At 45.6% G+C, this 23275-nt stretch overlaps 1 protein-coding gene across 4 annotated transcripts in view; it reads right to left on the minus strand.

Moving 5' to 3' along the window:
• VILL (villin like) overlaps positions 1-23275 on the minus strand; it is a 93552-nt gene that overhangs the window by 15920 nt on the left and 54357 nt on the right. For all 4 annotated transcript variants that reach the window (XM_084859431.1, XM_084859429.1, XM_084859430.1 and 1 more), the window contains 12 exons: positions 18716-18912; positions 18290-18398; positions 15960-16070; positions 14007-14206; positions 11925-12003; positions 11645-11743; positions 10000-10153; positions 7318-7418; positions 5625-5762; positions 3739-3897; positions 1412-1591; positions 185-330 (listed from right to left, as the gene is read on the minus strand). In XM_084859431.1, coding sequence (XP_084715557.1) covers positions 185-330; positions 1412-1591; positions 3739-3897; positions 5625-5762; positions 7318-7418; positions 10000-10153; positions 11645-11743; positions 11925-12003; positions 14007-14206; positions 15960-16070; positions 18290-18398; positions 18716-18912 — 1673 coding nt within the window. The remainder of the gene's footprint in view (positions 1-184; positions 331-1411; positions 1592-3738; positions 3898-5624; positions 5763-7317; positions 7419-9999; positions 10154-11644; positions 11744-11924; positions 12004-14006; positions 14207-15959; positions 16071-18289; positions 18399-18715; positions 18913-23275) is intronic.

Raw genomic sequence — 23275 nt, forward strand, 5'->3', positions numbered from 1 at the left:
GTTTGACAATCCAAAGAAGCAACACTTGCCCCATGAGTTATAGAAGGCTAAAGCTGTTCCCCTGTGCCCCAATTGTGTCAACAGCATTGTGTGGATGTATATTTGCAGATACCGTGCCTGTCTTTTTGAATGCATAATCTCTGCAGAAATGAGCCTAGTAAATGATGAACCCTGTATATCTCACCTCTTGTCACTGGAGTACGGGGCCTTGCCTCCAAGGGCGAGCCAAAATTCTGCCGGCTCCTGACCCTCCAGAACAGTCTGCTTGTCCCATTTGGAAATGATATCAGCCACGTTCTTTGCCATCTCTCGTTCATCCCCGCTGCATCCCTGTGCATGAGACAGACAGCCAAGGCAAATTAGGACTCAATGTGAAAGAGATGAGAAAATTTGTGGTGTGGGCCTGTGTCCCATGAGTGCATTCTCCATTAAGAGGATCAGACTGACTGAAGTCACATGAGGCTATCTTAAGAGTCTTTGTCTTTTGTAGGGAAGAAGTTGTCTTTGTCTATCCACTGCAAGGCTCTCCAGGAAGAGGTGGTGCTGGTTCTAGCCACTAGAGGTCAGGTGTCTAAAAAGCAACAGAAAACTAGAAAGGAAGTAAGCTGTTTGGCTCCCTGATTGGCCTTTGCTTCCTGATTGGCACACAGTGGTCACTCTGGTTTTAGAACTGGCTTAAGACTTCAGAAAAGGGGTGGGGTCCAGTCTTCTTTGGATCATACAGCTCCTGAATGTAGATGGGGATGGGAGGGATCAGATGCTTAAATGCACCTCCATCAGTGAAGCCTTGCTATTGGATTAGAAACACTTGCCTTGACAAGCTAGATTTCCATGGGCAGAGAGTGTTTCATGTTTGGAGAGAGGGGAGAGGAAGCATTCAAATACCTGCATTGTCAAATGGTACAATCCAGGGAGAACTGGACCACATCCTTTTCCTTAATATTTGGATTGGGCCTTAGCATTCCTGGTGGCCAGTATTGCTGGCATGGAGACTCTCCACACAAGAGTTTTAGCATTCACTAAGGGCTTACAGAAGTTACTGTTGCCATGTGGCACACTGCTACATGGAAGCAGTCTCAGAAGCCTCCACGTGGAACCAATAACACTTGAGTCAGGCCTTAGTAAGAACCAGAGAAGAGTTAAAGCAAACTAAGGGCAAGAGAAACAGAAGTAACTATTTGATTTGTGACCTAATTCTGGATCCCATATTTAGCAGCGGGTAGCACAGAATTCCCATTCAACATGGCCACTGGTGGAAGGATCTCTAGCGTAGCCTTCCCCAATGTGGTGCCCTCCACAAGTGTTGGACTACAACTCCCATTAGCCATGCTGACTGGAGAAGATGGGAGTTGTCGCCCAACACATTGGAGAAGACTCCTCTAGAGTGTGTGTGTCGTTGTCATTTATTTACCTTTCCACACCACAGATAGCACACTTGGCTGGTCTTCAGAAGAAAGACGTCGTTGGAGTTGAGAGAGGAGGCGCGGGCCGGAACCTCAGTGGTTTTGGTGTTGAATTCATCTGTGCCCCTCACTTGGAAGAGACGGGCGGCTGGCTCCAGCTCACTCTTCTGGGCACGGCTTGTGCCACCCTGTGCAGTTTGTGAAGCATGATTGTAAATGGAACAACACCACTGATTCTAAAATCAAGGCCGCTCCCACACTAGAGTTATTAGCGCTGCTGCAGCACTGCTTTTCCGCAATGAGCTGGAAGTGGAATTAAAATGGAAGTTCCCTGTAGCAGTTTATTTAATGCTACATTACCCACCCATGTCCCTTCCTGTGGCCAAAATCCTTCTATAATGTTTACTCATAAGTAAGTCACATTCAGCAAAGGTCTTTTCTAATGTTAATTAACGGGTTTGCGGGTTTGGCCCATTTTATTGCTTTCTGTTCAGTGTGGCTGAGTGTGTGTGTGTTAGTGGGGAATGCTGGGAGTTGTAGGAGTTTTCTCTGTCTAAACATGCACAGGATTGCATCCTTAGTCACTCAGTTTCTGTTCCCCACAAGGTGGAGTGGGGTGGTGGGCGGGGGTGGGGGGAGCTTTAATGACTGGATTCCTTTGTTATTTGTTTTTGTTCTTCCTTTTACAGGAAAGTAGCACTATGCCACACAGTATTTGTCATCTTACAAAAGTGGCATTATTAGCTCCATATTGCATATTGTGGGTGGACTAAGACAGAATAATGGCTTACTTAAACATACTAGTGAGTTTATGGCCAAGGTGTCCTCCATTGCTCCACTCCCCAAAAACAATCTAGAAGGAGTGAGAGCCAAGTTACACATGATTAAACCAGCCTTCTCCAACTGGCTCCCTCCAGCCAATAGCCATGCTGGCTGGGAAATATGGGAGTTGCAGTCCAACACATGCAGAGGTCACTAGGCTGGAGAAGGCTGTATTACTCTCTTCCTGCTTTTAAAAAAAAAAGCATGCTTAAATTCACCAGTTTTATTTTGAAGAAAAAGAAGCTACAGGGCCCTAATCTTTTTTTTTTGGAATATATTTTTATTTATTTTATCTTGATAAGTGAAAGAAACAATACCAACATTACCAAAAAGCTAATTAATACTTCAATTTCCCAACAGTACAATATTCTGATGAGGACACCACAGAAGCTACAGGGCCCTGATCTTGAACGTGCTCCTGATCTGGATTTCAAGCACCACTTTCCTGCTCGAAATCATTCACACTATGAAAGACCAATTTGTCTGGTCCCCGTTACCTTCACATGTACTCAATCTTAAATCCATTCCATCCAATTTCTGCACTGGTCTGCTTTTATACAAACAAAAGTTCACATTTATTCTCACAATTTCCCCCAACATACACATTTTGGTACACAACTTTCCGTAATATACACACGTTCTCACACAGTTTTTGAGCCATGAATGGCATCATCAAATCTGGAGAATGGCGTAGTCTGAAGGATTACTGTGTTCCAATCTGCATATCAACCCAGGGATGTGAATTAGGTCAGAAATGCAGTCCAAATACAATTTTCCCCATCCCTAATTCTCACACACATACGTTGCTATTTGTCCTTAAAGGCGTTGTTTAAAGTAAACAGCTCCTTTGGGGGCAAAAAGCAGCAAGGAATTTTTAATTTAATTTAATTTTATTATTTTCTTTTCTTTATTTCATTTCTATACCGCCCAATAGCCGAAGTTCTCTGGGTGGTTCACAAAAATTAAAGGGGATTTTCAGAAGAATGGCACGGGCTCTCAATCCAGATTGCGGCCCCATGCGTGGTTTTGCTTCAAGTAAAAGTAGCCAGTCTAAGCATGCTTTTAAAAAAGCAGGGACAGTATAAGGCAGCGATGTCAAACCTCAGGCCTGTGGGCTGAACTCGGCCTTCCAGGCTTCCCTTTATGGCCATGGCTCCACCCCCTATCCCCTGGCCACCAGTCATTTGGTGTCCCCCCCCCCCTTCCAAAAGGCTGAAATGCATCTCTTAAGGTTTAGTTACTGGCAGTAAAGAGCTTTAAACTAAAATATGCTGGTGTTTTTGCCACACCTCTTTGGCCCTGCCCACCACTGGAATGCAGCCCCCGAGAGCTTCTCTGAAATTGAATTTGGCCCTTAAGATGAAAGTGGTTTGACAGCCCTGATGTAACATGTAGTTTGGCCCTGAATTTGGAGAGAGAGGAAAAAGGAAGCCGAGAAAGGCAGAACATTTTCTGCTCATAGAAGAGAATTAGAAAGGCCCTGCAGGTGCGGCTTTGAGTTAGGGAAGCCTACCTCATAAATGATCAAACTTCCCTTGAAGATGGCGAGGAAATGTCGCGGCTCCTTCCCCATCGTCACTCGGACCTGCACCGGCTCCTCACCGTATTTCTTGTCCAGTTCCACAGCATTGAAAGCACAAGCTGTAATTTCATCCACTGAAGCATGGCGGCCCTAGAGAGAATCAGGCAGGGCTTCACACGCTGCATTCTCAAGATCCGAAGAAAAGTAACAAAATGGGTAGCAGCCTGAAGAATATGGTATTAGCAAAAATGGAAGGAAGCAGCTTTTTTTAAGCTTGGAGAAGAGACATTTAGAGGGGACTTGATAATACTCTTTCAATCCTTTAGTGGTGCCTTAAAGGGTACATGGATTCACTGACCTCCATTTCTGCTGTGGACAAGACAAGGGAGGAAATCAGTCCATACTTTAGCCAAAGAGGTTAGGCCTGGACATTAGGATGAGCGTTCTAACTGTAATGTTGACTGAGACCCTTGTAATATTAGGAACTCTAAATGGTGGTCTTTAAGACCAGGCTACAAAATTTGGTTGCGTTAGGAGTTTTTTGTGTCTTGGTGAGCATGAATGGGTCTATCACTATTGCCTGACAGATGAACGGGTAAGTCAGGGACTGACAAAAGAACATTAATGTTCCTTAATGACTGGGAATGATTTTTTTAATAGCTTGAATCTCTCTTCTCCTCTCTCTCTCCTGCCATTGGAATGTTGCACTGATCAGAACCAGTGGGAGGGACAGAGAAACAGTCTGGAGCAAGTTTGAACTGGGAGAGAAATTCAGTTTTCATTGTAGTTGTGAGTTCAGCTGGAATGAAAGCAGCTGGAGGTGGTGTGGGGGACGGGGGTTACACTGTTGCTTTTGTGGATTTGAGGCAGGATAGGTAGTTTTGCTGCCTGCTTTTATATGCTTCCACTATGCTCTGCTTGTAGATTTGTAAGTAAAACAGATATTATAAAATCACCATAACTCCCCCAGGACACTCTCACCCAAAGGGAGATAAATTCTCTAGGACTACCACTGGACTTCTCTTGCTCAGGGAGATGGGGAGTGCTTAATGGTTGGTTTAGTTTGAACACTTTAGTTTGAGAAATAGGTGCATGATCTAAGGTTGCTTCCAACCCTATACTATAAGATGTTCACAGGGAGGGATAGGTATATTTGCAGGTGAGGGGGTAATAAACATGTGTGTGTGCGTCTGTACATACAGACACTCACACTCACACGCTCACTCAGAGGGTTAAAAAAAGACAGTGTGTTGTATCCAATGTATCATTCTTCCAGCAGAAAGGAACGGCTAACGGAACAGATTTCCCCTTCCTCCTGCAGTTCCTCATGTATCCCCCAAATCTGTGACCCTCCATGGGGGGCGGGGAGAGGCTGGAAGTCCTGTTATGCAACTGGACCTCTGCTTGTGCAAGGGTTGGATCCACCCCATTAGGTGCAAAGTTATGGCATAAGATTAAAACAATTTAACAGAAAAAAAAACTGAGCAATTCCTGCTTTAGGTGGCCAGTTTGGTAGCCTTAGCCCTATACCATGCCATGGTACAATGTACTAAAACAGTGGTAGGTAACTCAGTGCCCTCCAGGTGTTTTGGACTACAACTTCCATAAGGCCCCAGCCAGTATATCTGGTAGATAGGGTTTATGGGCATTGTAGTCCAAAACATCTGGAGGGCACCAGATTGCCTACGCTTGCATTAGAGCAAAACTAACCATACAGTTTCTAGCACTCTCGGATCTCCACTTTAAGCTGTAGGTTGGTCCAAAAAACCACTAAGAAAACAGAAAGTTGAAAAAATGAAACACTAACAGTTCTGTTGGGCCTGAAACATTCCACACATGGTGTTGCTGAATAATGAAATCACATTTGCCAAACTTACAAGCCACATGTAGATAATATAATGAGGTCTGCCTGATTTCGTGTAGGTGTACAGGATGAGGTAGCAATCTCCACCATAGAATTGCCCGTAGCTCCTAGGATTTACTGGGGTCATCTCTAGATCTTCAATCCTCCACACCTGTTTACCAAAACACAGAGCAAGCAATGCAGGGTGGAGGGGGAAGTGAGTGAATGCAAAGAATGTGAAAAGTCAAGACAGGCCAAGTCAATGCAATATTCATTTTCTGAAATTAATCTTGTGGCCCTGAACACTTGGGCCACCTTTTCCTTGATTCTTGAGGCCCCATGTTGGTCCAACTGAGGAGGGGTTGAGATAGCACCAACTGATGATTTTTTTAATGAAATTTGTATCCCACAACCATCAGGACACAGTGCTCTTGGGACAGTGTATAAAAACCCAACAGTAATGAAATAATTAGTAACACTAAGACAACAACACCAACGGAAGATAATAAAATGCAATACAAAGCAAGAACAAACAGGATTTCCACAGTGAACTTAACAGGCCTATTTGTTTAGTTTTAAAGCCCGGGAGAATTTTTAAGACGTCTTCTTCTCCTGTTGAAATGACAACAGCATTTGCGTCAAGCGAGCCTCTTAAGGGAATGGGTTCTAAGGGTGGGCCTGGTGGCAACTGAGAAATCTCTTTTGGTGGCCACAGAAGGTGCGGGCTCCCAAAGGAGAGCCTTGGCAATGATCTCGGTGAATAGATGGATAGGTATGGGAAAAGATGGCCCAGCAAATGCTGTGCAGGGCTTAGGACCGTGTATGCATTTGTTTGGGCTGAATTACACTTTACTGAATTTCTCAGGATGCACGCTGGGTATTTGGGTCAGGTTGGATTTACAAATGGGGATCAACACAGGGCTCAGCATAGCTAGTAACCAACCATTATTTCACTGCTCCTGCCAGTAAAACCATGTTCTAGCAGAAGGAACCTGGATCTCCCCGCTCTGTGGGGCTAACCGCAGCTTACGGAAGCAGATTGAGATCAGAAATAAGCACACGTGGAAGGAGTGATCCTCCCTCATTGCCAGTCCTCTGATCAGTTGTGGATCCAATAAGCTTCAGAGCTGACTCAATATGTGTTCTTTGACCTCATCCTCACCACTGGAACTTGCAAGGCTCCACCAAATGTCCAGTTCTGGGCGCCACACTTTAAGAAGGATGCAGACAAACTGGAGAGGGTTCAGAGGAGGGCAACGAAGATAATGAGGGTACTGGAAACAAAGCCCTATGAGGAGAGACTGAAAGAACTGGGCATGTTTAGCCTTGAGAAGAGAAGACTGAGGGGAGATAGGATAGCGCTCTTCAAGTACTTGAAAGGCTGTCACAGAGAGGAAGGCCAGGATCCACCCATCATGCACCAGATTCCGTCCTGGCTCCACCCCCTGGCTCCACCCCCTGGTTCTACCCACGATCCCACTCAGGAAACCATCTTTGGAAGCTGGCATTTCTCACAGAAGGAAAACCCCTCTGTGGGCACTGCTGAACTGCCCTGCACTCACTAGTTTAAATTTGATTGAGAGGAGGATTTGCGGCAGCAACTCAGCGCTCCACAAACCTGCGGATGCTGTACAAGTGCTGCTTCCAAAATGGCAAATGGGATGGAAATATCACTCTTTGTGCTACAAAGGGAGCTTTTAAAAGAAAGGAAAAAAGCACTCGCTCACCTCAACTTTTCCAGAGGCGTCATCTGCCATTCGGTGCTCAGCAGCTAACTCTGGTCTCGCGTGCAACTGAGTGATGTCAAATTTGATCTGATCCACCTTGGCTGTATATAGAACCAAAATATGAATCTCAATCAAACTGGCCATATAGGATTTCTCTACAAGTAATGTATGTAACATAGGTCAGGCTGTGCATATTCATAGAATCTGCAGCCTCACTGGCATCTTGATTCTGTTCTCATTTTGTTTTTTGAAGTAAGTTTCTAACCCTTATGGAAGCAAAACTAAGCTTGAAACCATGTGGTTAAGCATCTGGTGAAAGCTCAGGTCGTGTGTGTGTGTATTCAGGTCATCACCGCATCTTGTAACAGCTCCATCAGTTAGTTATGCTTTGTGTGAAGTAGTACCTAGAACATGGGAGCATTTAATTGTTAATAACAATAGACACTGTGCAGAGCCAGTGAGATATAGATGCTTCTGAGGAATAATGTGGTCTAAAACATTTTAAAACAAGGACGAGGAACATTTTTCTCTGTCGAGGACTGCTGCAGTGAGTTGGTCAGTGAGCAAAAAAGTGGACTTCACGGTGTCCCTATATGTTGATGGTAGACCTGTGTAATGAACTTGAGCACACTCCGGGAGAATGAACTTGAGCACACTCCGAAAGACAGCGGAGGACAGGAAGGCCTGGCGTGCTATGGTCCATGGGGTCACGAAAAGTCGGACTGAACGACTGAACAACAACAACAAGACCTGTGTAATTTGGCCTAACTGGGAGCTTAATAGAGAATTAAGAAGCCCTTTCACACAGGCCGGTAATTCACAGCCTGCCTTGAAGCAGTTTATGCCAGCTAGATTATGTCATCCTAGACATAACAAGATAGGCTGGGATGGGCAGAGGGAGCCTGTTAGCTCCCTAGCTGGAGGGAGGCATCCAGCAGAGACATTTATACGATCCAGCCCTCAGGCTTTGCACGTTGGCCTCACTCCATGGTGGAAAGCACGCTGCCAGCCTGGAGAACTTGTGGCCTTAAGAACCACATCCCGTACGCTGTTGATAGGGACCCCATTGTTCATATCAGCTTCTGACGAACGCTTGCTTCGACAACTGAAGAGATGTATGAGGTTTCTTTGCATATTTATTTGGCATCTATTTTCTATCAATAAACTGTCACCCTTTTGCACAAGGGGCTTTGTTTCGTCTTGGTAATCTAAAAGAATCTAATTTGACTGGGATCTGGCAGAATCCCGACCCCTGTCAATACAACGGCGTTCCCTCGAGGGCGATCTGTCAGAGGCTGCATGCCGCTAGTGGGCCTGTCCAAAGCAAGTGGCGGGAGGGACCAAAGTCAAAAGTGTGTGGGCCACATTTCTCCCCACTCAGCATGCTGAGAGGACAGGGACACATGGTTCTTGCTAGAACTCTGAACTGGTCACTTGCAGAGGGCTTTTGAAATTAGGCTGAGGGCTGGATGCAGCTCTAGGGCTGGAAGTTGCCCACCCCTGCTTTAACAGCTGGGTTTACTATAGGCCAGGCTGGTAACACCAACTGCTCTCCCCTCATTATGTTTGGCTCATATTTAGGCCACCAATGGGCAATTTATAATTAACAGCAGTGTTGGAGGGCTTCTCCCCTGTGGCTTCTTCTCACACTTCTCTGGTAACATTTGTCACGTATGAACCACGATTCTCCTCACAGCTTTGAGGATTCCATTCAGCAGGGAGGAAGCCATGCCGTTCGCCCAACCCATGTGGTTTCTTCATGCACACAGGACCATATCAGCATGGGGAGAAGCTACAGGGAAGCAGCTCCTGCTCTGCTCTTAAATGTGAATTGGCTCTTTGTAATGGCCCCAGGCCTGTAACCAAGTGACCAGTAGTGTTAGAGGGGCCTAGAGATCCATAATGCTCTTGGCTTTGGTTCATGGGCTGCAATTCTCTTGCTAGTGGGCCTCTTGGCTGGTAAGATGAGTCAAAGGTCGATATCGCTGCCTCAGCACATTCCATGTTAACAAGCTCTGAATCTCATCAGGGCCTAGGATGCACCTGAGAAGTGAGGCTACGTTTATGCTAAGCTACAGGTGTCTGTGCTGGGAAAGTTCTGCTTGTTTTCCTTCTGAACAAGCACTGTTAGTCTATGCTGGGAAAGTTGCAGATGAACGCTAATTAACGCTTGCGTCTGTCATGCTGCCTCACTGCTAACATGTATGGTATAAAACCCATTTTACCCCTTGGCTCTGGGTTCAGAGAAGCTGTCTGATACAACCATTGGGTACGTCTGTGCACTGTAAGTACTCAATAAAGTCTCCTTGTAAACAAACCTGTATCTGGCTTATCACTTCCACAGCACCTCCAAACCTTAGCAGCCCATGGCCGGGGCATACACCCTTAAACACAGTCAGACTAACAGCCACAACTAGACGTGATGTTAAATGCACCTTTTGCATTGAATGTGCAGATTATTACAAATGCAAATTGCAGCAGCTGGGGGGAGGGCTGGTCATTAATAGGACCAGAAGAAGCATTTCAGAGGGAATTTAACCCTTTCCTTTCCTGTGCAGAGAAATATCCCTTCTCTGAAGCTGGCATTTGTGCTGGAAGAAAATCTCCCATTTGTGCCAACAGGGATTGAAAGTCACATCTTGTCTGGCCCTAAGGAAGCAGACATAGGTGTTTCTGCCTCACCAATCTTGCCAATGCTGTAGGCCCTGCCGAACCCCTGAGACTCGTATTTTTCTGTCCACCTCTGGAAGAGCTGTTTAAACATGGCCGACTCTGCTCCATCATTCATGACTTCAATGTTTGTGGTGGGAGGATATCCTTTGGCTTGGATGAAACCCTAGAAGAATTCCAAAAAGGGATCAGTAATGCTAGCAAGTCACCAACAGGAAGAAATAATTCCAGAGCAGGAACTGTGTGTGAACAGATGAAATGGTGAAGACGATGACAGGTTGTGTTTATTTTACCATTCTATAACTGTACCGCACAACCATAATTTGGTGTGGGGAACAGAATTCAGTATTCTTCGGAATCTAAAAAGATCTGTGTTTCTTTCTTTTCTTTTTTAAAGATGAGAGTTTCTAGTCCTTAAGGCTTCTAAGACAGGTTTGAACATGCAAATGCAATGGCTTGTGCATTCTCAGAAGGAAGGGAGGGGCAAAGAGCCCCCAACAGGATTATCAGAGCTTGGGAGCACGGTTTCAGCCTCTATAAAACTTCTTGCCCTTTGCCCACCCTAGCAGAAACAAAAATAAATTATATACATAAATATAAAATTGTCTTTTAAATTGCCAAAGAAATGCCAAATTCAAAACTCTAGTGTAAATTTTTCCCCCTTTATGGTATAATTATTTCCACTGTTCAGGCTGTGAGCTCTGTTGCTTATGTAGCCAAAATGGCACCACCCATGCACAAGAGGGAGGGAGGGAGGTATCAGCAGGTTTGGGAGAACCCCAATAAATAAAACCCCAAGCATTGAGAAGTATAAAAATCTTTAGGAAAAAGCAAACCCTTAAGTGTTGAGTGACTGATTGGGGAAAAATCAGAAAACTGTGTGGCAGGGGAGTGAATGGAATGGACTATTCTGCAAAAGGGCATTGGCGGGCGGGCGGGATCTGCAAGTGAGATCTGCAACATTTTGTTACAGATCTCACTTGCAATTTACTCATTCCATTTACATTCACACTTTTATCTTCACAACAACCCTGCAAGGTGGGTTAGACAGAGAGATAATTATTAGCCTAATGTCATCACAGACAGGCTGAGAGAGAACTAATGGCGTGGTGAGCTTCAAGGGTGAGCAGAGATTGAAACTCAGCTCTCCTTGGCCCAAGCCTGACATTCTGTTCACACCACCACACTGACACGTCCCCACTAACTGTTTCGTCATGATTTGTACCTGAATATCCTGTGCTGATTAGGTTTCTCACCACCTCCTTTTTAGGGGGAATTTTATACTAATTAATTAAATCTATATACTGCCCAAGTGGCAGATGCTGTTGGAGCAGTTCACAATTACAACAATTTAATAACAAAAAATATAACAATTTAATCGCAAATAACAAATTTGTATTGTCACTGTAGTTTCTAACTGGTTTTTAATAGTGCTATTTTAAATATATTTGTTCTGTTGTTTTAGTCAAAATTGCTTTTAATAGTGTTTTAGTACTATATTTAAATATGATTTTAATATTGTTTGTGAATCACTTAGAGATTTTTATATTGAGTGGTGTAGAATTGTTATTATTATTATTATTATTATTATTATTAAATAAATACATAAATAAATAAAAACAATTTTTTTGAGAAGCTGTTTGAGCAAACAACTTACCACAGCTCGGCTGAATGCGGCTTTCTTTTCTTCTTTGCTGGAATCTTTTCCTCGCCAGACGTAAATTTTAAAACCTCCCTGATCTAAAATGTGACAGTCCTGTCAAAGAATAGGAGAAATGAGGGGGGGAAATAAACCTCCACAGGATTTGAACCTGTGTCTCTGAGCTTATGTAGATCAAGGCACGTATGTGCTGAAGGGGTCTATCTGCTTACCGGGCACCAAAAAAAGGGGCAGGGTATTCCCACCCCCCATCCTGCGCAGACTATGTACTATTTACCTCATGCTGCAGGAGGTCTTGTGTAAGGGGTCGGGTAGCGATTTCTTGAACAACCAGATCCTTTCCGTTTTCATAGACGCTACAGGAGGAAATAGGCAGTGTAAATAGAGAGGATTTAAGGATCCAAGGGTGACCTACTGCTGGTGGGAAGCACCAGTGGTTCCTGGTGCACATGTGGCCAGCTCTGGCGGAGTACACGTGGCTTGTACCGCTGGTGATGTAGCATTTCCAGGGGCAAGTTTCCAAATGACCGGAAATGCAAGTTTCTGGAAGGCACAAGCTGTCCCTTCCAGAAACTTGTGTTTATGTTTGTTTGGGAGCTTGCCCCCGGAAGCGTTCCATCACCACCACCTGTGGTAAGGTCTGTCGTAGCAGCTGCCATTTGCATGCTTGCAGTCAGCCGTGATAGGCTATGTAAGTATTTACGTAGCCTATCACGGTAAAGAGCAGGGACGCAAATTGCGGCCGCTACGCCATTTGCACCCCCGCTCTTTGCCGTGATAGGCTACGTAAGTATTTACGTAGCCTATCACGGTAAAGGCAACCTCGCAAATGAATCCGGCCTCACTGGAGTTTGTGGCGGAATTCTCTGACATCCCTACCATTGGATCCTACTCAAGGTCTCCTGTAACATCAAGGGTTGAGGGCAAGGACTGTGATCCCAAACTTAAATCCCACACATTCCTAGGGTTTTTCAAGGTTGAGGCAGAAAAAATCCCCTTCACACCACACCTGTAGATCGATTGGCCTCTAATGAAGACAGTGGTGTACCTTGTGGTATTGTGGGGGTGGAGAAAGAATTAAATAGGTGGTTAGTTTCTGCCAAATGCATAGGCATCGGAGGGAAATTGGGAATTCTTTCTACAGTACAGAGGTGAAAGTCCCACTGCCAGGTTCCTGCTCCTCAAGCCTACACAGGACCACTGTAGACCCTGTATCTTTAAAACAGGAAGCTTTTCTACATGAGGCGGTTAATCAGCTGTTAATCCACTTTCAGTCCCGTCACAGAATTGAGATCCAAGACCTACATGAGAAGCGTTTCCCTTCCTCCTTTTCCCCAGCATAACCTCTAGGTGGCACTGTGGTATAGCGGAATAGTGCAAATACAAGTAAAAAAAAGGCATTTTCTTTTGGCTTTACAATTAAATGCCGCACTTTTCCAGTTCTAAAAAAACTCACTGAAAGTGCTAATAAGAAGCAAAACCAGAGGGTCACGATGTTGCCTAAAGAGCCCATAAACATCCGTGAGTAGGGAATGATGAGCACATGATAAAAGTGTAGGAAAGCCCAGGGTCTGATCCATTCATGTGTCAAATGCAATGGTAAGAGTTGTATTTCAAAGGGCAAAAGGGTGAATAGGTGGGGAGCACTGAATCCCTCTACTACTTACTCCCCGGCAATCTGCCCTCTTTCCTCCAAGTTAGGTTCTCATGCTGAAATCAGCCAGGAATTGTCAGTGATCCCCCTGGGGTGTGAGCCTTGGCAAGTGCCTGATGCTGCTGCTCCTTGGCACCAACCCTTAGGCCTGCAGCCAGGGATGGACTGCAGCCAGGGATGGACTGCAGCCAGGGATGGACTGCTGGGTGGGGGGACTGCCCCCCTAAATTTTCTCTACCCCCCTAAATTTTCTCTACCCCCTCTAAATGTTTTTTTACAAACAAATAATAAAACAGTGTACAATTTTATCTTTAAAGGCCTGCAAACCAGATGAATTGCCCTGCTACTTTTTTGCCCCCCCTCCGACCCTTTTAGGCTGGCTATAGGCCTGCCAACCCTGATTCTTCGTGCTGGGTCTCATATTAACAAAAGCATAATTCAATTTCCTACCAACTGGTTGTTTTTAATATTCAATTATTATAAAAAGCAGGCTCCTTAGACAGGGGGATTTAGATTTTAAGAAGAAGGCTCTATGTATGTCCCTTTTCCCATCTCAGAATTTGGGATGTCAGGTTCACAGAATTTGTTTTTGTTTTAAATTATTCCTTAAGCCCAGGAAAATAAGACCAGTCTGCCTTTTTGGGTGGCAAAAAGGAGGAGGAGGAGGAGGAGAAAACGCCCAAAGCTGGTGGGTCAAATGCTTACTGGTAAAGACGGACGTTGGCTTTCTGAAGTTCATCAGCTTTCTCATCTGGCATCGCCTCTCTGAGTTCTCTGTGCCGCTCTCCCAGTACTGCTTTCATGATCTGCATAAGGTCAGGGCAGTCTTTCTCATTGTCGATGATGCCAATCTGAGCACGTCCACCTCTCTCGCCATCCCGGATGCTCCGGGCCAAAACCATTCCCTGTAAGTGAAGGAATGGAGAGAAATATGGAAACCTGAACTTGCCTAATGCCGAGTTGGTACTGGGTAGGAGCCATACCTCAGTGGTAGATCTTGCAGGACTCGCTCCAGATCTTGTTGGACTCCCAACTCCCATCAGCTCAAGCCAGAATGTTCAATGGTCAGGGATGATGGGAGTTGTAGTCCGACACCCGGAGGGGGCAGTTCCCCCCTCCCCCACTACCGGATTTCAGTCTGATCTCACGTAGTTCACACTGGCTACACTGCCACTGTACAGATGTATGGTAAACAATTAAGAAGTGGTTCCCCCCAATTGCACATTTGGGCCAAAGCTGGGACCAAGGTCCGAAAATGCCGAAGGCCACTCTAATCCCCTTAAAAATCTCCCTCTGAGCTAGTGTCCACCATCACTTCTTGTGGCGGCAAATTCGAAACGTCAGTCGTGTGTTGTGTGAAGAAGTACTTCCTTCTGCCCTGAATCTCCTTCTAATCCGTTTCACTGAATGACCCCCAGGTTCTTGCATTATGACAGGGAGGAAAAAAAATAGTCTATATCCACTTTCTTCACACCATGCCTTATTCTACAAACCTTAACCATGTCCAGCGGAGGCTCGTGGCTCCGATGTCTGTGGGGTGATGGATCCGCCCCGGGTTTCAGTCAGAACCAGTCAGAACTCTAAAGGAACTCTCCAAGGCATGGATAGCTCCTTTAGAGTTCTGATGGGCTCTGAATGAAACCCAGGGCAGATTCACCGCCCCACTGACATCAGAGCCATGAGCCTCCACTGACCATGTCTTGTTTTACTTGCCTTTTTTCCAAAACTGAAAACCCCCAAACATTGGAACCTTTCCTCCTAGGGGTGTTACTCCAGCCCCTTGATCAGTTTGGTTATCCTTTTCTGCGCCTTTTCCAGCTCTAGTCTAACATGTGACCTGTACACAGCATTCCATATGGCTGCATCATAGGCTCCATAGCGGTATTACAACACTGTCAGTTTATTTTTGGTCCCTTTCCTAATCATCCCTAGCATGGATTTAATCTTTTTAATAGCTACCAATCCATATGCTGGGTCGACCTTTCACTGAGTTACCCAGTACAACCCCAAGACCTCTCTTCCTTGGTTAGTCACTACTTGCAATACACCACCACTCTGTCTTGCATATATGTGCAGTGTTAAAGGGAAGTTAGGATTTTTTACCGCACTTTGAGTCACTTTACACATATATTCAACTGCATTTGCCATTTTGCGGCGTTCACCTAGTTTGGGAAATATCCTTTTGGACCTCTTTACAGTCACCTTTTGGGTTTCCGCCCCCTTGAATAATTTGGTGTCAGCTGGTATCTTCAGGGCTGGCCCTACCATTTGGTAGAGTGAGGCAGTTATTGCTGGTGGCAGATGCTGGGAGACGGAAGCAAGGTGTTGGAGAGACATATGTTCTCTAAGCTAGCCTGCTGCCTTCATGCGTGGTGGAGGCTACTGTTTCATCATCAGCGTCAAAGACAGATTTATCCGTCAATCTGGTTGGAAATGGGGGGTGCAATCTTGTTCTTTGCTTCATGCAGCAAAATGTCTTGGACTGGCCCTGGCAAACTTGCCCACCTCACTGTTCACCCCTAACCTGTCTAGATCACTAATGAACAAGTTAAATGCCACTAGTCCCACTGTAAGGAAATCCTTGGGGGACCCCGCTGCTTAGCCTTTTTCCTTGCCTAAAGTGCGACACATGCAACAGCAGCAATTTTCAGCACTGACCCTAGATTTCTCTGCAACGTTGCACAAGGGCCCGTTCCACTGGATCAACACTTTGCCAAGGTCCAACAGGAAGACGTCCCCTTTATTGAAACTGTCCCAGGAAGGATCGAGCTGTTAGGAGGTAAAAGAGCAGTGGATGTTTAACAGGATGCAGTGAGGAAGTGTCAGGAATGATTCTGAGCGTGTGGAGATAGTTAGGAGCTCAGACTCAGAATGGGAACAGCCAGAATCAGGGGAGGTTTCCTCCCTAGTGAGCTCAGATATGGATAGACATTCTTCTCAGGAACTTGGCACACAGATGGCTCGACCTGAAGACCACCCTCACTTTCCTCCCTTGTGAGAACTCAGGTCTTGGAGGAGGAGAGTGCGGGGTGTGACCTGAAGGATGCTAGAGTCCGGCGCACAGCGAAGCGGGAAAAGTTAGAGGCGGAGCTCAGACATTCCTCCTGGTTGGCTATGCATGATAGCCTACGTAGGAGGGCACAACTGTAAGGGAGGGGCATCCCTCCCAAGTTATTCGGGCCAGCAAGTTCTTGTTTTAAACTGCTGGCAACTGTCTCTGATTCCCACTTGGCTCTTCTATTGATATTTGTAATTGTGTGGAGTAGCTGTTTTCCTTTGTAGCCTGAGAGTCTCTGAGGATTTGCATTTGTAAAGAGCCTGGTCGTTAACTAATAAAGTAGTGAGCCTGAAGCCTGGTATCCTGGAGTGCGTGTGATTGCAAAGGGAGAGGACCAAGGGACCTGACAGGAAGAACATGTGGTGCAATTCAAGAGGTGAGTGGACAGTGGTGTAGTGCAGTGAGGGCTCACAGGGACCCACCGCCAGCACCTTTTCATTAGCAGGGGCACTTACATTATCTGCCACCCTCAGGATTCCCTGTTCCCCGAGCTTAGCTACAATGCTTACTATAGGGGGTGGGTGGATGAATTTTCTTAGCAGCAATATATTGTTTCCTGTTGAAATGCGGTGGCTTAGTCTTGAATGGGCAATTAAAAAACCCATTAGCTTTACAAAAGACTACTCCTGGAGGGATAAAAAACCAGTGGAGGCTGGTGGCTCTGATGTCAGTGGGGCAGTGAATTTACTCTGGGTTTCAGTCAGAACTCTTAAGGAGCTATCCAAGGTGCAAAGCCACCACCTTATGCAAAGCACCTTGGAGAGCTCCTCTGGAGTTCTGATTGGTTCTGACTGAAACCTGGAGCGGATTCACTGCCCCACTGACATTAGAGCCACCAGCCTCCACTGGCTAGGTACATTTTATGCCCAGTTAGTATGGGCCAGGCCATGTATCCCAGTGACTCACCAGGGGTTCTGTGGCAGGTGCCCAGAAGATCCTCAATACAATAAACAGTGTGGGAAGGGTCTATTGAGCGTCGGAAGTTGGAAGTTCTTTATTCTAGAGTTTTTTCAGTTGTGTATGCACAGGGGGAGATGTTGCTTGTACATAGCTAGAGTGGCCACTTATGAATTGACAAGAGAACACACATTTGCATAAAATTTGGATGTGCTAATTTATACATACAGATGCAAATTCAAAAATAATGATTATCATTTCAGTAGAAATACAGTACATCTCACCATAGTGTGGGCGACCAGGTGACCTGTGTCCCTGGCTGTTCAGTCTCACGTCCAGGTGCTCACTGGTGACGGGCAGCAATTCTTATGCTTCTTCACATTTATTTATTTATTTATTTATTTATTTATCGACGGGCAGCAATTCTTACGTTTCTTCACATTTATTTATTTATTTATTTATTTATTTATTTATTTATTTGATGTCCCACCTTTCTTCCATCATGGAACTCAAGGTGGCTAGATGTGGTTCCCAGGTGGCCTCCCCTCCAAGCACTGACCAGGCCCAGATCTGCTTAGCTTCAGCAAGGTGGCTGCCTCATGTGCCTTCAGAATATGCCCTGGGACTATGCCCTTTAAACTGGAAATAGAGAACGGTCCTCTGGCAGCCCTTCAAATAAAGGACTCTCCAATGTAAAAAAAGACACATGGCCTGGCTGCCCTATATAAGTGGCACCTATCCACCAGTGAGAGCAGAGCATGGCCAGGTTCTGTGTGGTGGGAGGGAGGGGTATTGCAAGACCAAGGGGGTTGGGGGGGTGGCAGGCAGCTCCACGTCTCACTGCTGGGAACAGGGAGGAGGGTGCTGTGTTTTCTGCTGGAGGGAGAGGAGAACTCCCAGTTTGAGTAACACACAAACGTTTTGATGGCGGGTTTTGTTCTCACACAAATTCACATGCATTGAGCACAAATTCACATGCATGTAGCACTGAACCCCAAGCAATCCACGAGAGTCAGGTTTTCCCTCTCCTTACCTCTGTAGCCGACACGTGCTTCTTCCCCTTGACGTGAAGGAGACGTTTGATATTGTACATGTTGGTCTCCACGTGCTTGAACCCTGAAGTGATTCCTCCCTTCTTGTAGCTGTTGGAAATAAAGAGGGAGAGGGAAGCTTTATGACCGTGGTATGTCCTACACGAACAGCTCTAGAGGAGAAGTAGATACCATGCTCTTATATAGTGCGCCATAGCTTGTTAGAATCTTGACTTCAATTTTTCTTTTTTAAAGAATAAGGTATTAGTCCTTATTGTTGTTAACAGACTTCTGAACATGGGAATAGTGCAAGAGGTCTAAGGCAACAGGTAACAAGCTCAAAGCCACTGGTTTCTATCTGCTTTTCCTGTACAAGCCCCTTTGAAATGGATTCCTTTCTAGCTGTCACACCTTTTCCCATCACTCACATGATGCCTTTCTTGAAATAACCTTTGAAGGCTGCTGACTCGTGTCCTTGCACCTCTCTGTGTTGTACAGGGTTCCCGCCAAGTATGTCGTCCAGCTGAGTCACATAGAAAGCGGCTGCCCCCTGCTCATCCTGAGAGGAATCATGACCAATCCAGTAGTGCAGGTCAGTGGCAAATCCGGTTCGCGTCTTCATGTTCTAAAATGGAAAGGGTGTGGGATTAAGGAGGGGAAAACACACTTCTGCTGTTACAAGGCTGGAAGTTTAGGATGGAAAATGAGGACAGGGGAGTTTTGCTTTGGGGAGAAAGTGCAAGAATTAGCAACAGACATAAAAACACAACGCTAGATGCTAGAGCTGGATATGAGAGAGATTTTATTTCATAATTCTGGTGCCTCAGTTATGGGTTTTCCCCATTATTGACACAACGAGACACAAGCTCTTTCCTTTGAGGGAGACTCTGGGCAGGGCTGGCTTTCTTCCTCAGTACCTAAATCATTCTTCCCCAACCTGGTGCCCTCCAGATGTGTTGGACTGCAACTCCCATCATTCTCAGCAAGCATGCTGGCTGGGAATGATGGGTGTTGCAGTCGAACACAGCTGGAGGGCACCAGGTTGGGGAAGCCTGGCCTAAATGCATGATTGGTGCTTGTGGGTGGCAAAATGGGACTGCCAAAACTTCCTGAATAGTTTGTGACAAAGTGGGAGGTACATTTTTTGTTTGGGAGAGTGCAGGCTGATTGCTTTCAATAACTGGTCCTTAATTACATCTCCTGAAAGAGACATACTTTCTTCCTCCCACCCCACCTTAACCTAAGGAAGATGCGGTCTACGTCTTTGTGGGTGCTGGATGTCTAGGTGGTTTACATCAGAAGAGGAGTGACCAAATGTTGTATTTTGGGGAGCCATCTTTTTTCGAAATAGTGGTCCATGAACCAAAGGTCAGTGGACATAAAATGTGTGTGTGTATAATTTTTATCCCACAGTGCCTCTAAAGAGCTCAGTATAATATACATAGTTCCCCACTACCACCATGTTATCTGTACAACAACCATGTGAGGTAGATTAGGTTGAGAGACAAAGACTGGCCCAATGTCATCCAGAGAGCTTTGTGGCTGAGAGAACTAAAGGCAAACCTTTTTTGTTTGCTTTTAAAGCACACCTTGATTGAAATTTGGTAAAGCCACTGCCAGGATCCATACCAAATTAATTCATGAACTGGATCTGGCCTACTGTTGGCCAATCCTGGTGACCTCAGGGCATTGCTTTATTTAAGAAGTCCTTTGATAAGAACATAACATAAGAAGAGTTATGCTGGATCAGACCAAGGGTCCAACTAGTCCAGCATTCTGTTCACACAGTAGCCAACCAGCTGCCGACCAGGAAACCACAAGCAGGACATGAGGGCAACAGCACCCTCCTGCCCATGTTCCCCAGGAATCATAGAATCATAGAATAGTAGGGTTGGAAGGGGCCTACAAGGCCATCGAGTCCAACCCCCTGTTCAATGCAGGAATCCAAGTCAGAGCATCCCTGACAGATGGCTGTCCAGCCTCATCTTGAAGGCCTCCAGTGTGGAGGAGCCCACCACCTCCCCAGGTAATTGGTTCCATTGTCGTATTGCTCTGACACTCAGGAAGTTTTTCCTGATGTTCAGCCGGAATCTGGCTTCCTGTAACTTGAGCCCATGATTCCGTGTCCTGAACTCTGGGATGATCAAGAAGAGATCCTGGCCTTCCTCTCTGTGACAACCTTTCAAGTACTTGAAGAGTGCTATCATATCTCCCCTCAGTCTTCTCTTCTCAAGGCTAAACATGCCCAGTTCTTTCAGTCTCTCTTCATAGGGCTTTGTTTCCAGTCCCCTGATCATCTTTGTTGCCCTCCTTTGAACCCTCTCCAGTTTGTCTGCATCCTTCTTAAAGTGTGGTGCCCAGAACTGGACACAGTACTCCAGATGAGGCCTAACCAGTGCTGAGTAGAGGGGAGCTAGTACTTCCCGGGATTTGGAAGCGATGCTTCTATGAATGCAGCCCAAAATAGCATTTGCCTTTTTTGCAGCCACATCACATTGTTGGCTCATATTCAGCTTGTGATCGACAACAATTCCAAGATCCTTCTCGCTCGTAGTGTGGTTGAGCCACGTATCCCCCATCTTGTAACTGTGCATTTGGTTTCTTTTTCCTAGGTGCAGAACTTGGCATTTGTCCCTATTAAATGCCATTCTGTTGTTTTCTGCCCAGCACTCCAGTCTATCCAGATCACTTTGAATTTTGTTTCTGTCTTCCAAAGTATTAGCTATCCCTCCCAATTTTGTGTCATCTGCAAATTTGATCAGCATTCCCTGCACCTCCTCCTCCAAGTCATTCATAAAAATGTTGAAGAGCACTGGGCCCAGGACTGAGCCCTGCGGTACCCCACTCGTTACCTCTCCCCAGCTTGAGAAGGTCCCATTGATAAGCACTCTTTGAGTCCGATTCTGTAGCCAACTGTGGATCCACCGGATCGTTGTTTCATCTAGCCCACATCGAGCTAGTTTGCTCATCAGGATATCATGGGGCATTTTGTCGAAAGCTTTGCTGAAGTCGAGGTATATGATGTCTACAGCATTCCCACGGTCTACAAGGGAGGTGACTTGATCAAAAAATGAGATCAGATTTGTCTGGCAGGACTTGTTTTTGACAAATCCATGTTGGCTTCGAGTAATCACTGCATTGTTGTCAAGGTGCTTCCAGATGGATTGCTTTATGATCTGCTCCAGAATTTTCCCAGGGATTGATGTCAGACTGACTGGTCTGTAGTTCCCAGGGTCCTCCTTTTTACCCTTTTTGAAGATAGGGACAACGTTAGCCCTCCTCCAGTCATCTGGCACTTCCCCCGTCCTCCATGATTTCTCAAAGAGAATAGACAGCGGTTCTGAGAGTTCTTCTGCCAGTTCCTTTATGACTCTAGGATGCAGTTCATCTGGCCCTGGAGATTTGAACTCATTCAAAGTAATGAGGTGTTCCTTGACCATATGCCTGTCGATCTCAAGCTGCAATCCTGCCCCTTCAGCCTGTACTTCGCCTTTGCCAGGGGGGTCATAGACCCTCTTTTGGGAGAAGACTGAGCCAAAGTAGGAATTGAACACCTCTGCCTTTTCTTTGTCATCTGTTATCGTTTTGCCATCCTTATTTAATAGCTGAACAACCATTTCTTTCCTCTGCCTTTTACTATTCACGTAGCTGAAGAAAGCCTTTTTGTTGTTTTTAGCATCCCTCGCTAACCTCAGCTCGTTCTCCGCTTTAGCCTTCCTGACGCCATCCCTGCAATTCTGTGCTACCTGCCTGTACTCTTCCTTTGTTACTTGGCCTTCTTTCCACTTCCTATATGTGTCCTTTTTTGTTTTCAGGTCATCCCTAAGCTTTTTGTGAAGCCACATTGGCTTCTTCTGTTGTCTTCCACCTTTTCTTCTTGTTGGAATTGTTTGTAATTGTGCTTTGAGAATTTCCTTTTTTAAAAGTTCCCACCCATCTTGGACTCCTTTTCTCGTTAGTGTCGCTTGCCATGGGACCTTACTGATCATTGTTCTGAGTTTATTAAAATCAGCTTTCCTAAAATCCAGGGTACGCGTTTGACTACACTCGGCTTTTGCTTCCCTTAGAACCAAGAACTCAAGTACAACATGGTGTACATAGAATTACTGCCTCTGATACTGGAGTATCACATAGCCATCAAGACTAGTAGGCATTGATAGCCTTCTCCTCCAGGAATTTGTCAAATCCCCTTTTAAAGCCATCCAAATTGGTGGACATCACTACATCTTGTGGTAGCGAATTCCATAGTTTGACTACGCGCTGTGTGAAGAAATCCTTCCTTTCATCTGTCCTGAATCTCCCACCAATCAGCTTAATGGGAGGACTCCATTGGGTTCTAGCATTGTGAGAGAGGGAGAAAAATGTCTCCCTATCCACATTCTCCACACCATGCATAATTTTGTAGACCTCTATTATGTCTCCCCTGACCTTCCTTTTTTCCACGCTAAACAATCCCAGCTGTTGTAACCTTCCCTCATAGGGGAGATGCTCCAGCCCCTCGATCATTCTAGTTGCCCTTTTCTGCAATTAATCTGTAAGTGGGTTTGGTGGACTGGGTGTTGTTTTTAATAATATTTTTCTATAATTATGTTTACATTGCATTTTAATGTATTGATTTAATCAATTTTAATTGGTTCTGTAAGCCACCTTGAGTGGCATTTTTTTGGTAGAAAGGCGGGGTACAAATACAATAAAGAAATAAAGAAATAAATTGCCAGCATCAAGGGTGGGCATGGCTGGGCACCTGCCGAGGATCTGCTCCCCAGCAGGGGTCCATTGAGAAGAGCTCCCTGGAGTTGCTCTCCTCTTCACCACGGCAACCTGCTTGCTCACCTGCGTCTCACTCTGGCCCAGACAATGGTGATGGTGAGAAGGAGGAGCAGCAGGAGATGCCACGGCCTGCTTGCTCCCTGGATCCCTTCCGGTCAAGGAAGCAAGTGGTAGCAGTGAGGAGAAAGGGGATGAGGAGCAGCGGGTGACATTGAGGG

The sequence above is a fragment of the Heloderma suspectum genome, chromosome 5, assembly GCF_057233095.1.
Source record: "Heloderma suspectum isolate Gila_16-S chromosome 5, 16-S_ref, whole genome shotgun sequence".
Classification (NCBI taxonomy): domain Eukaryota; kingdom Metazoa; phylum Chordata; class Lepidosauria; order Squamata; family Helodermatidae; genus Heloderma; species Heloderma suspectum.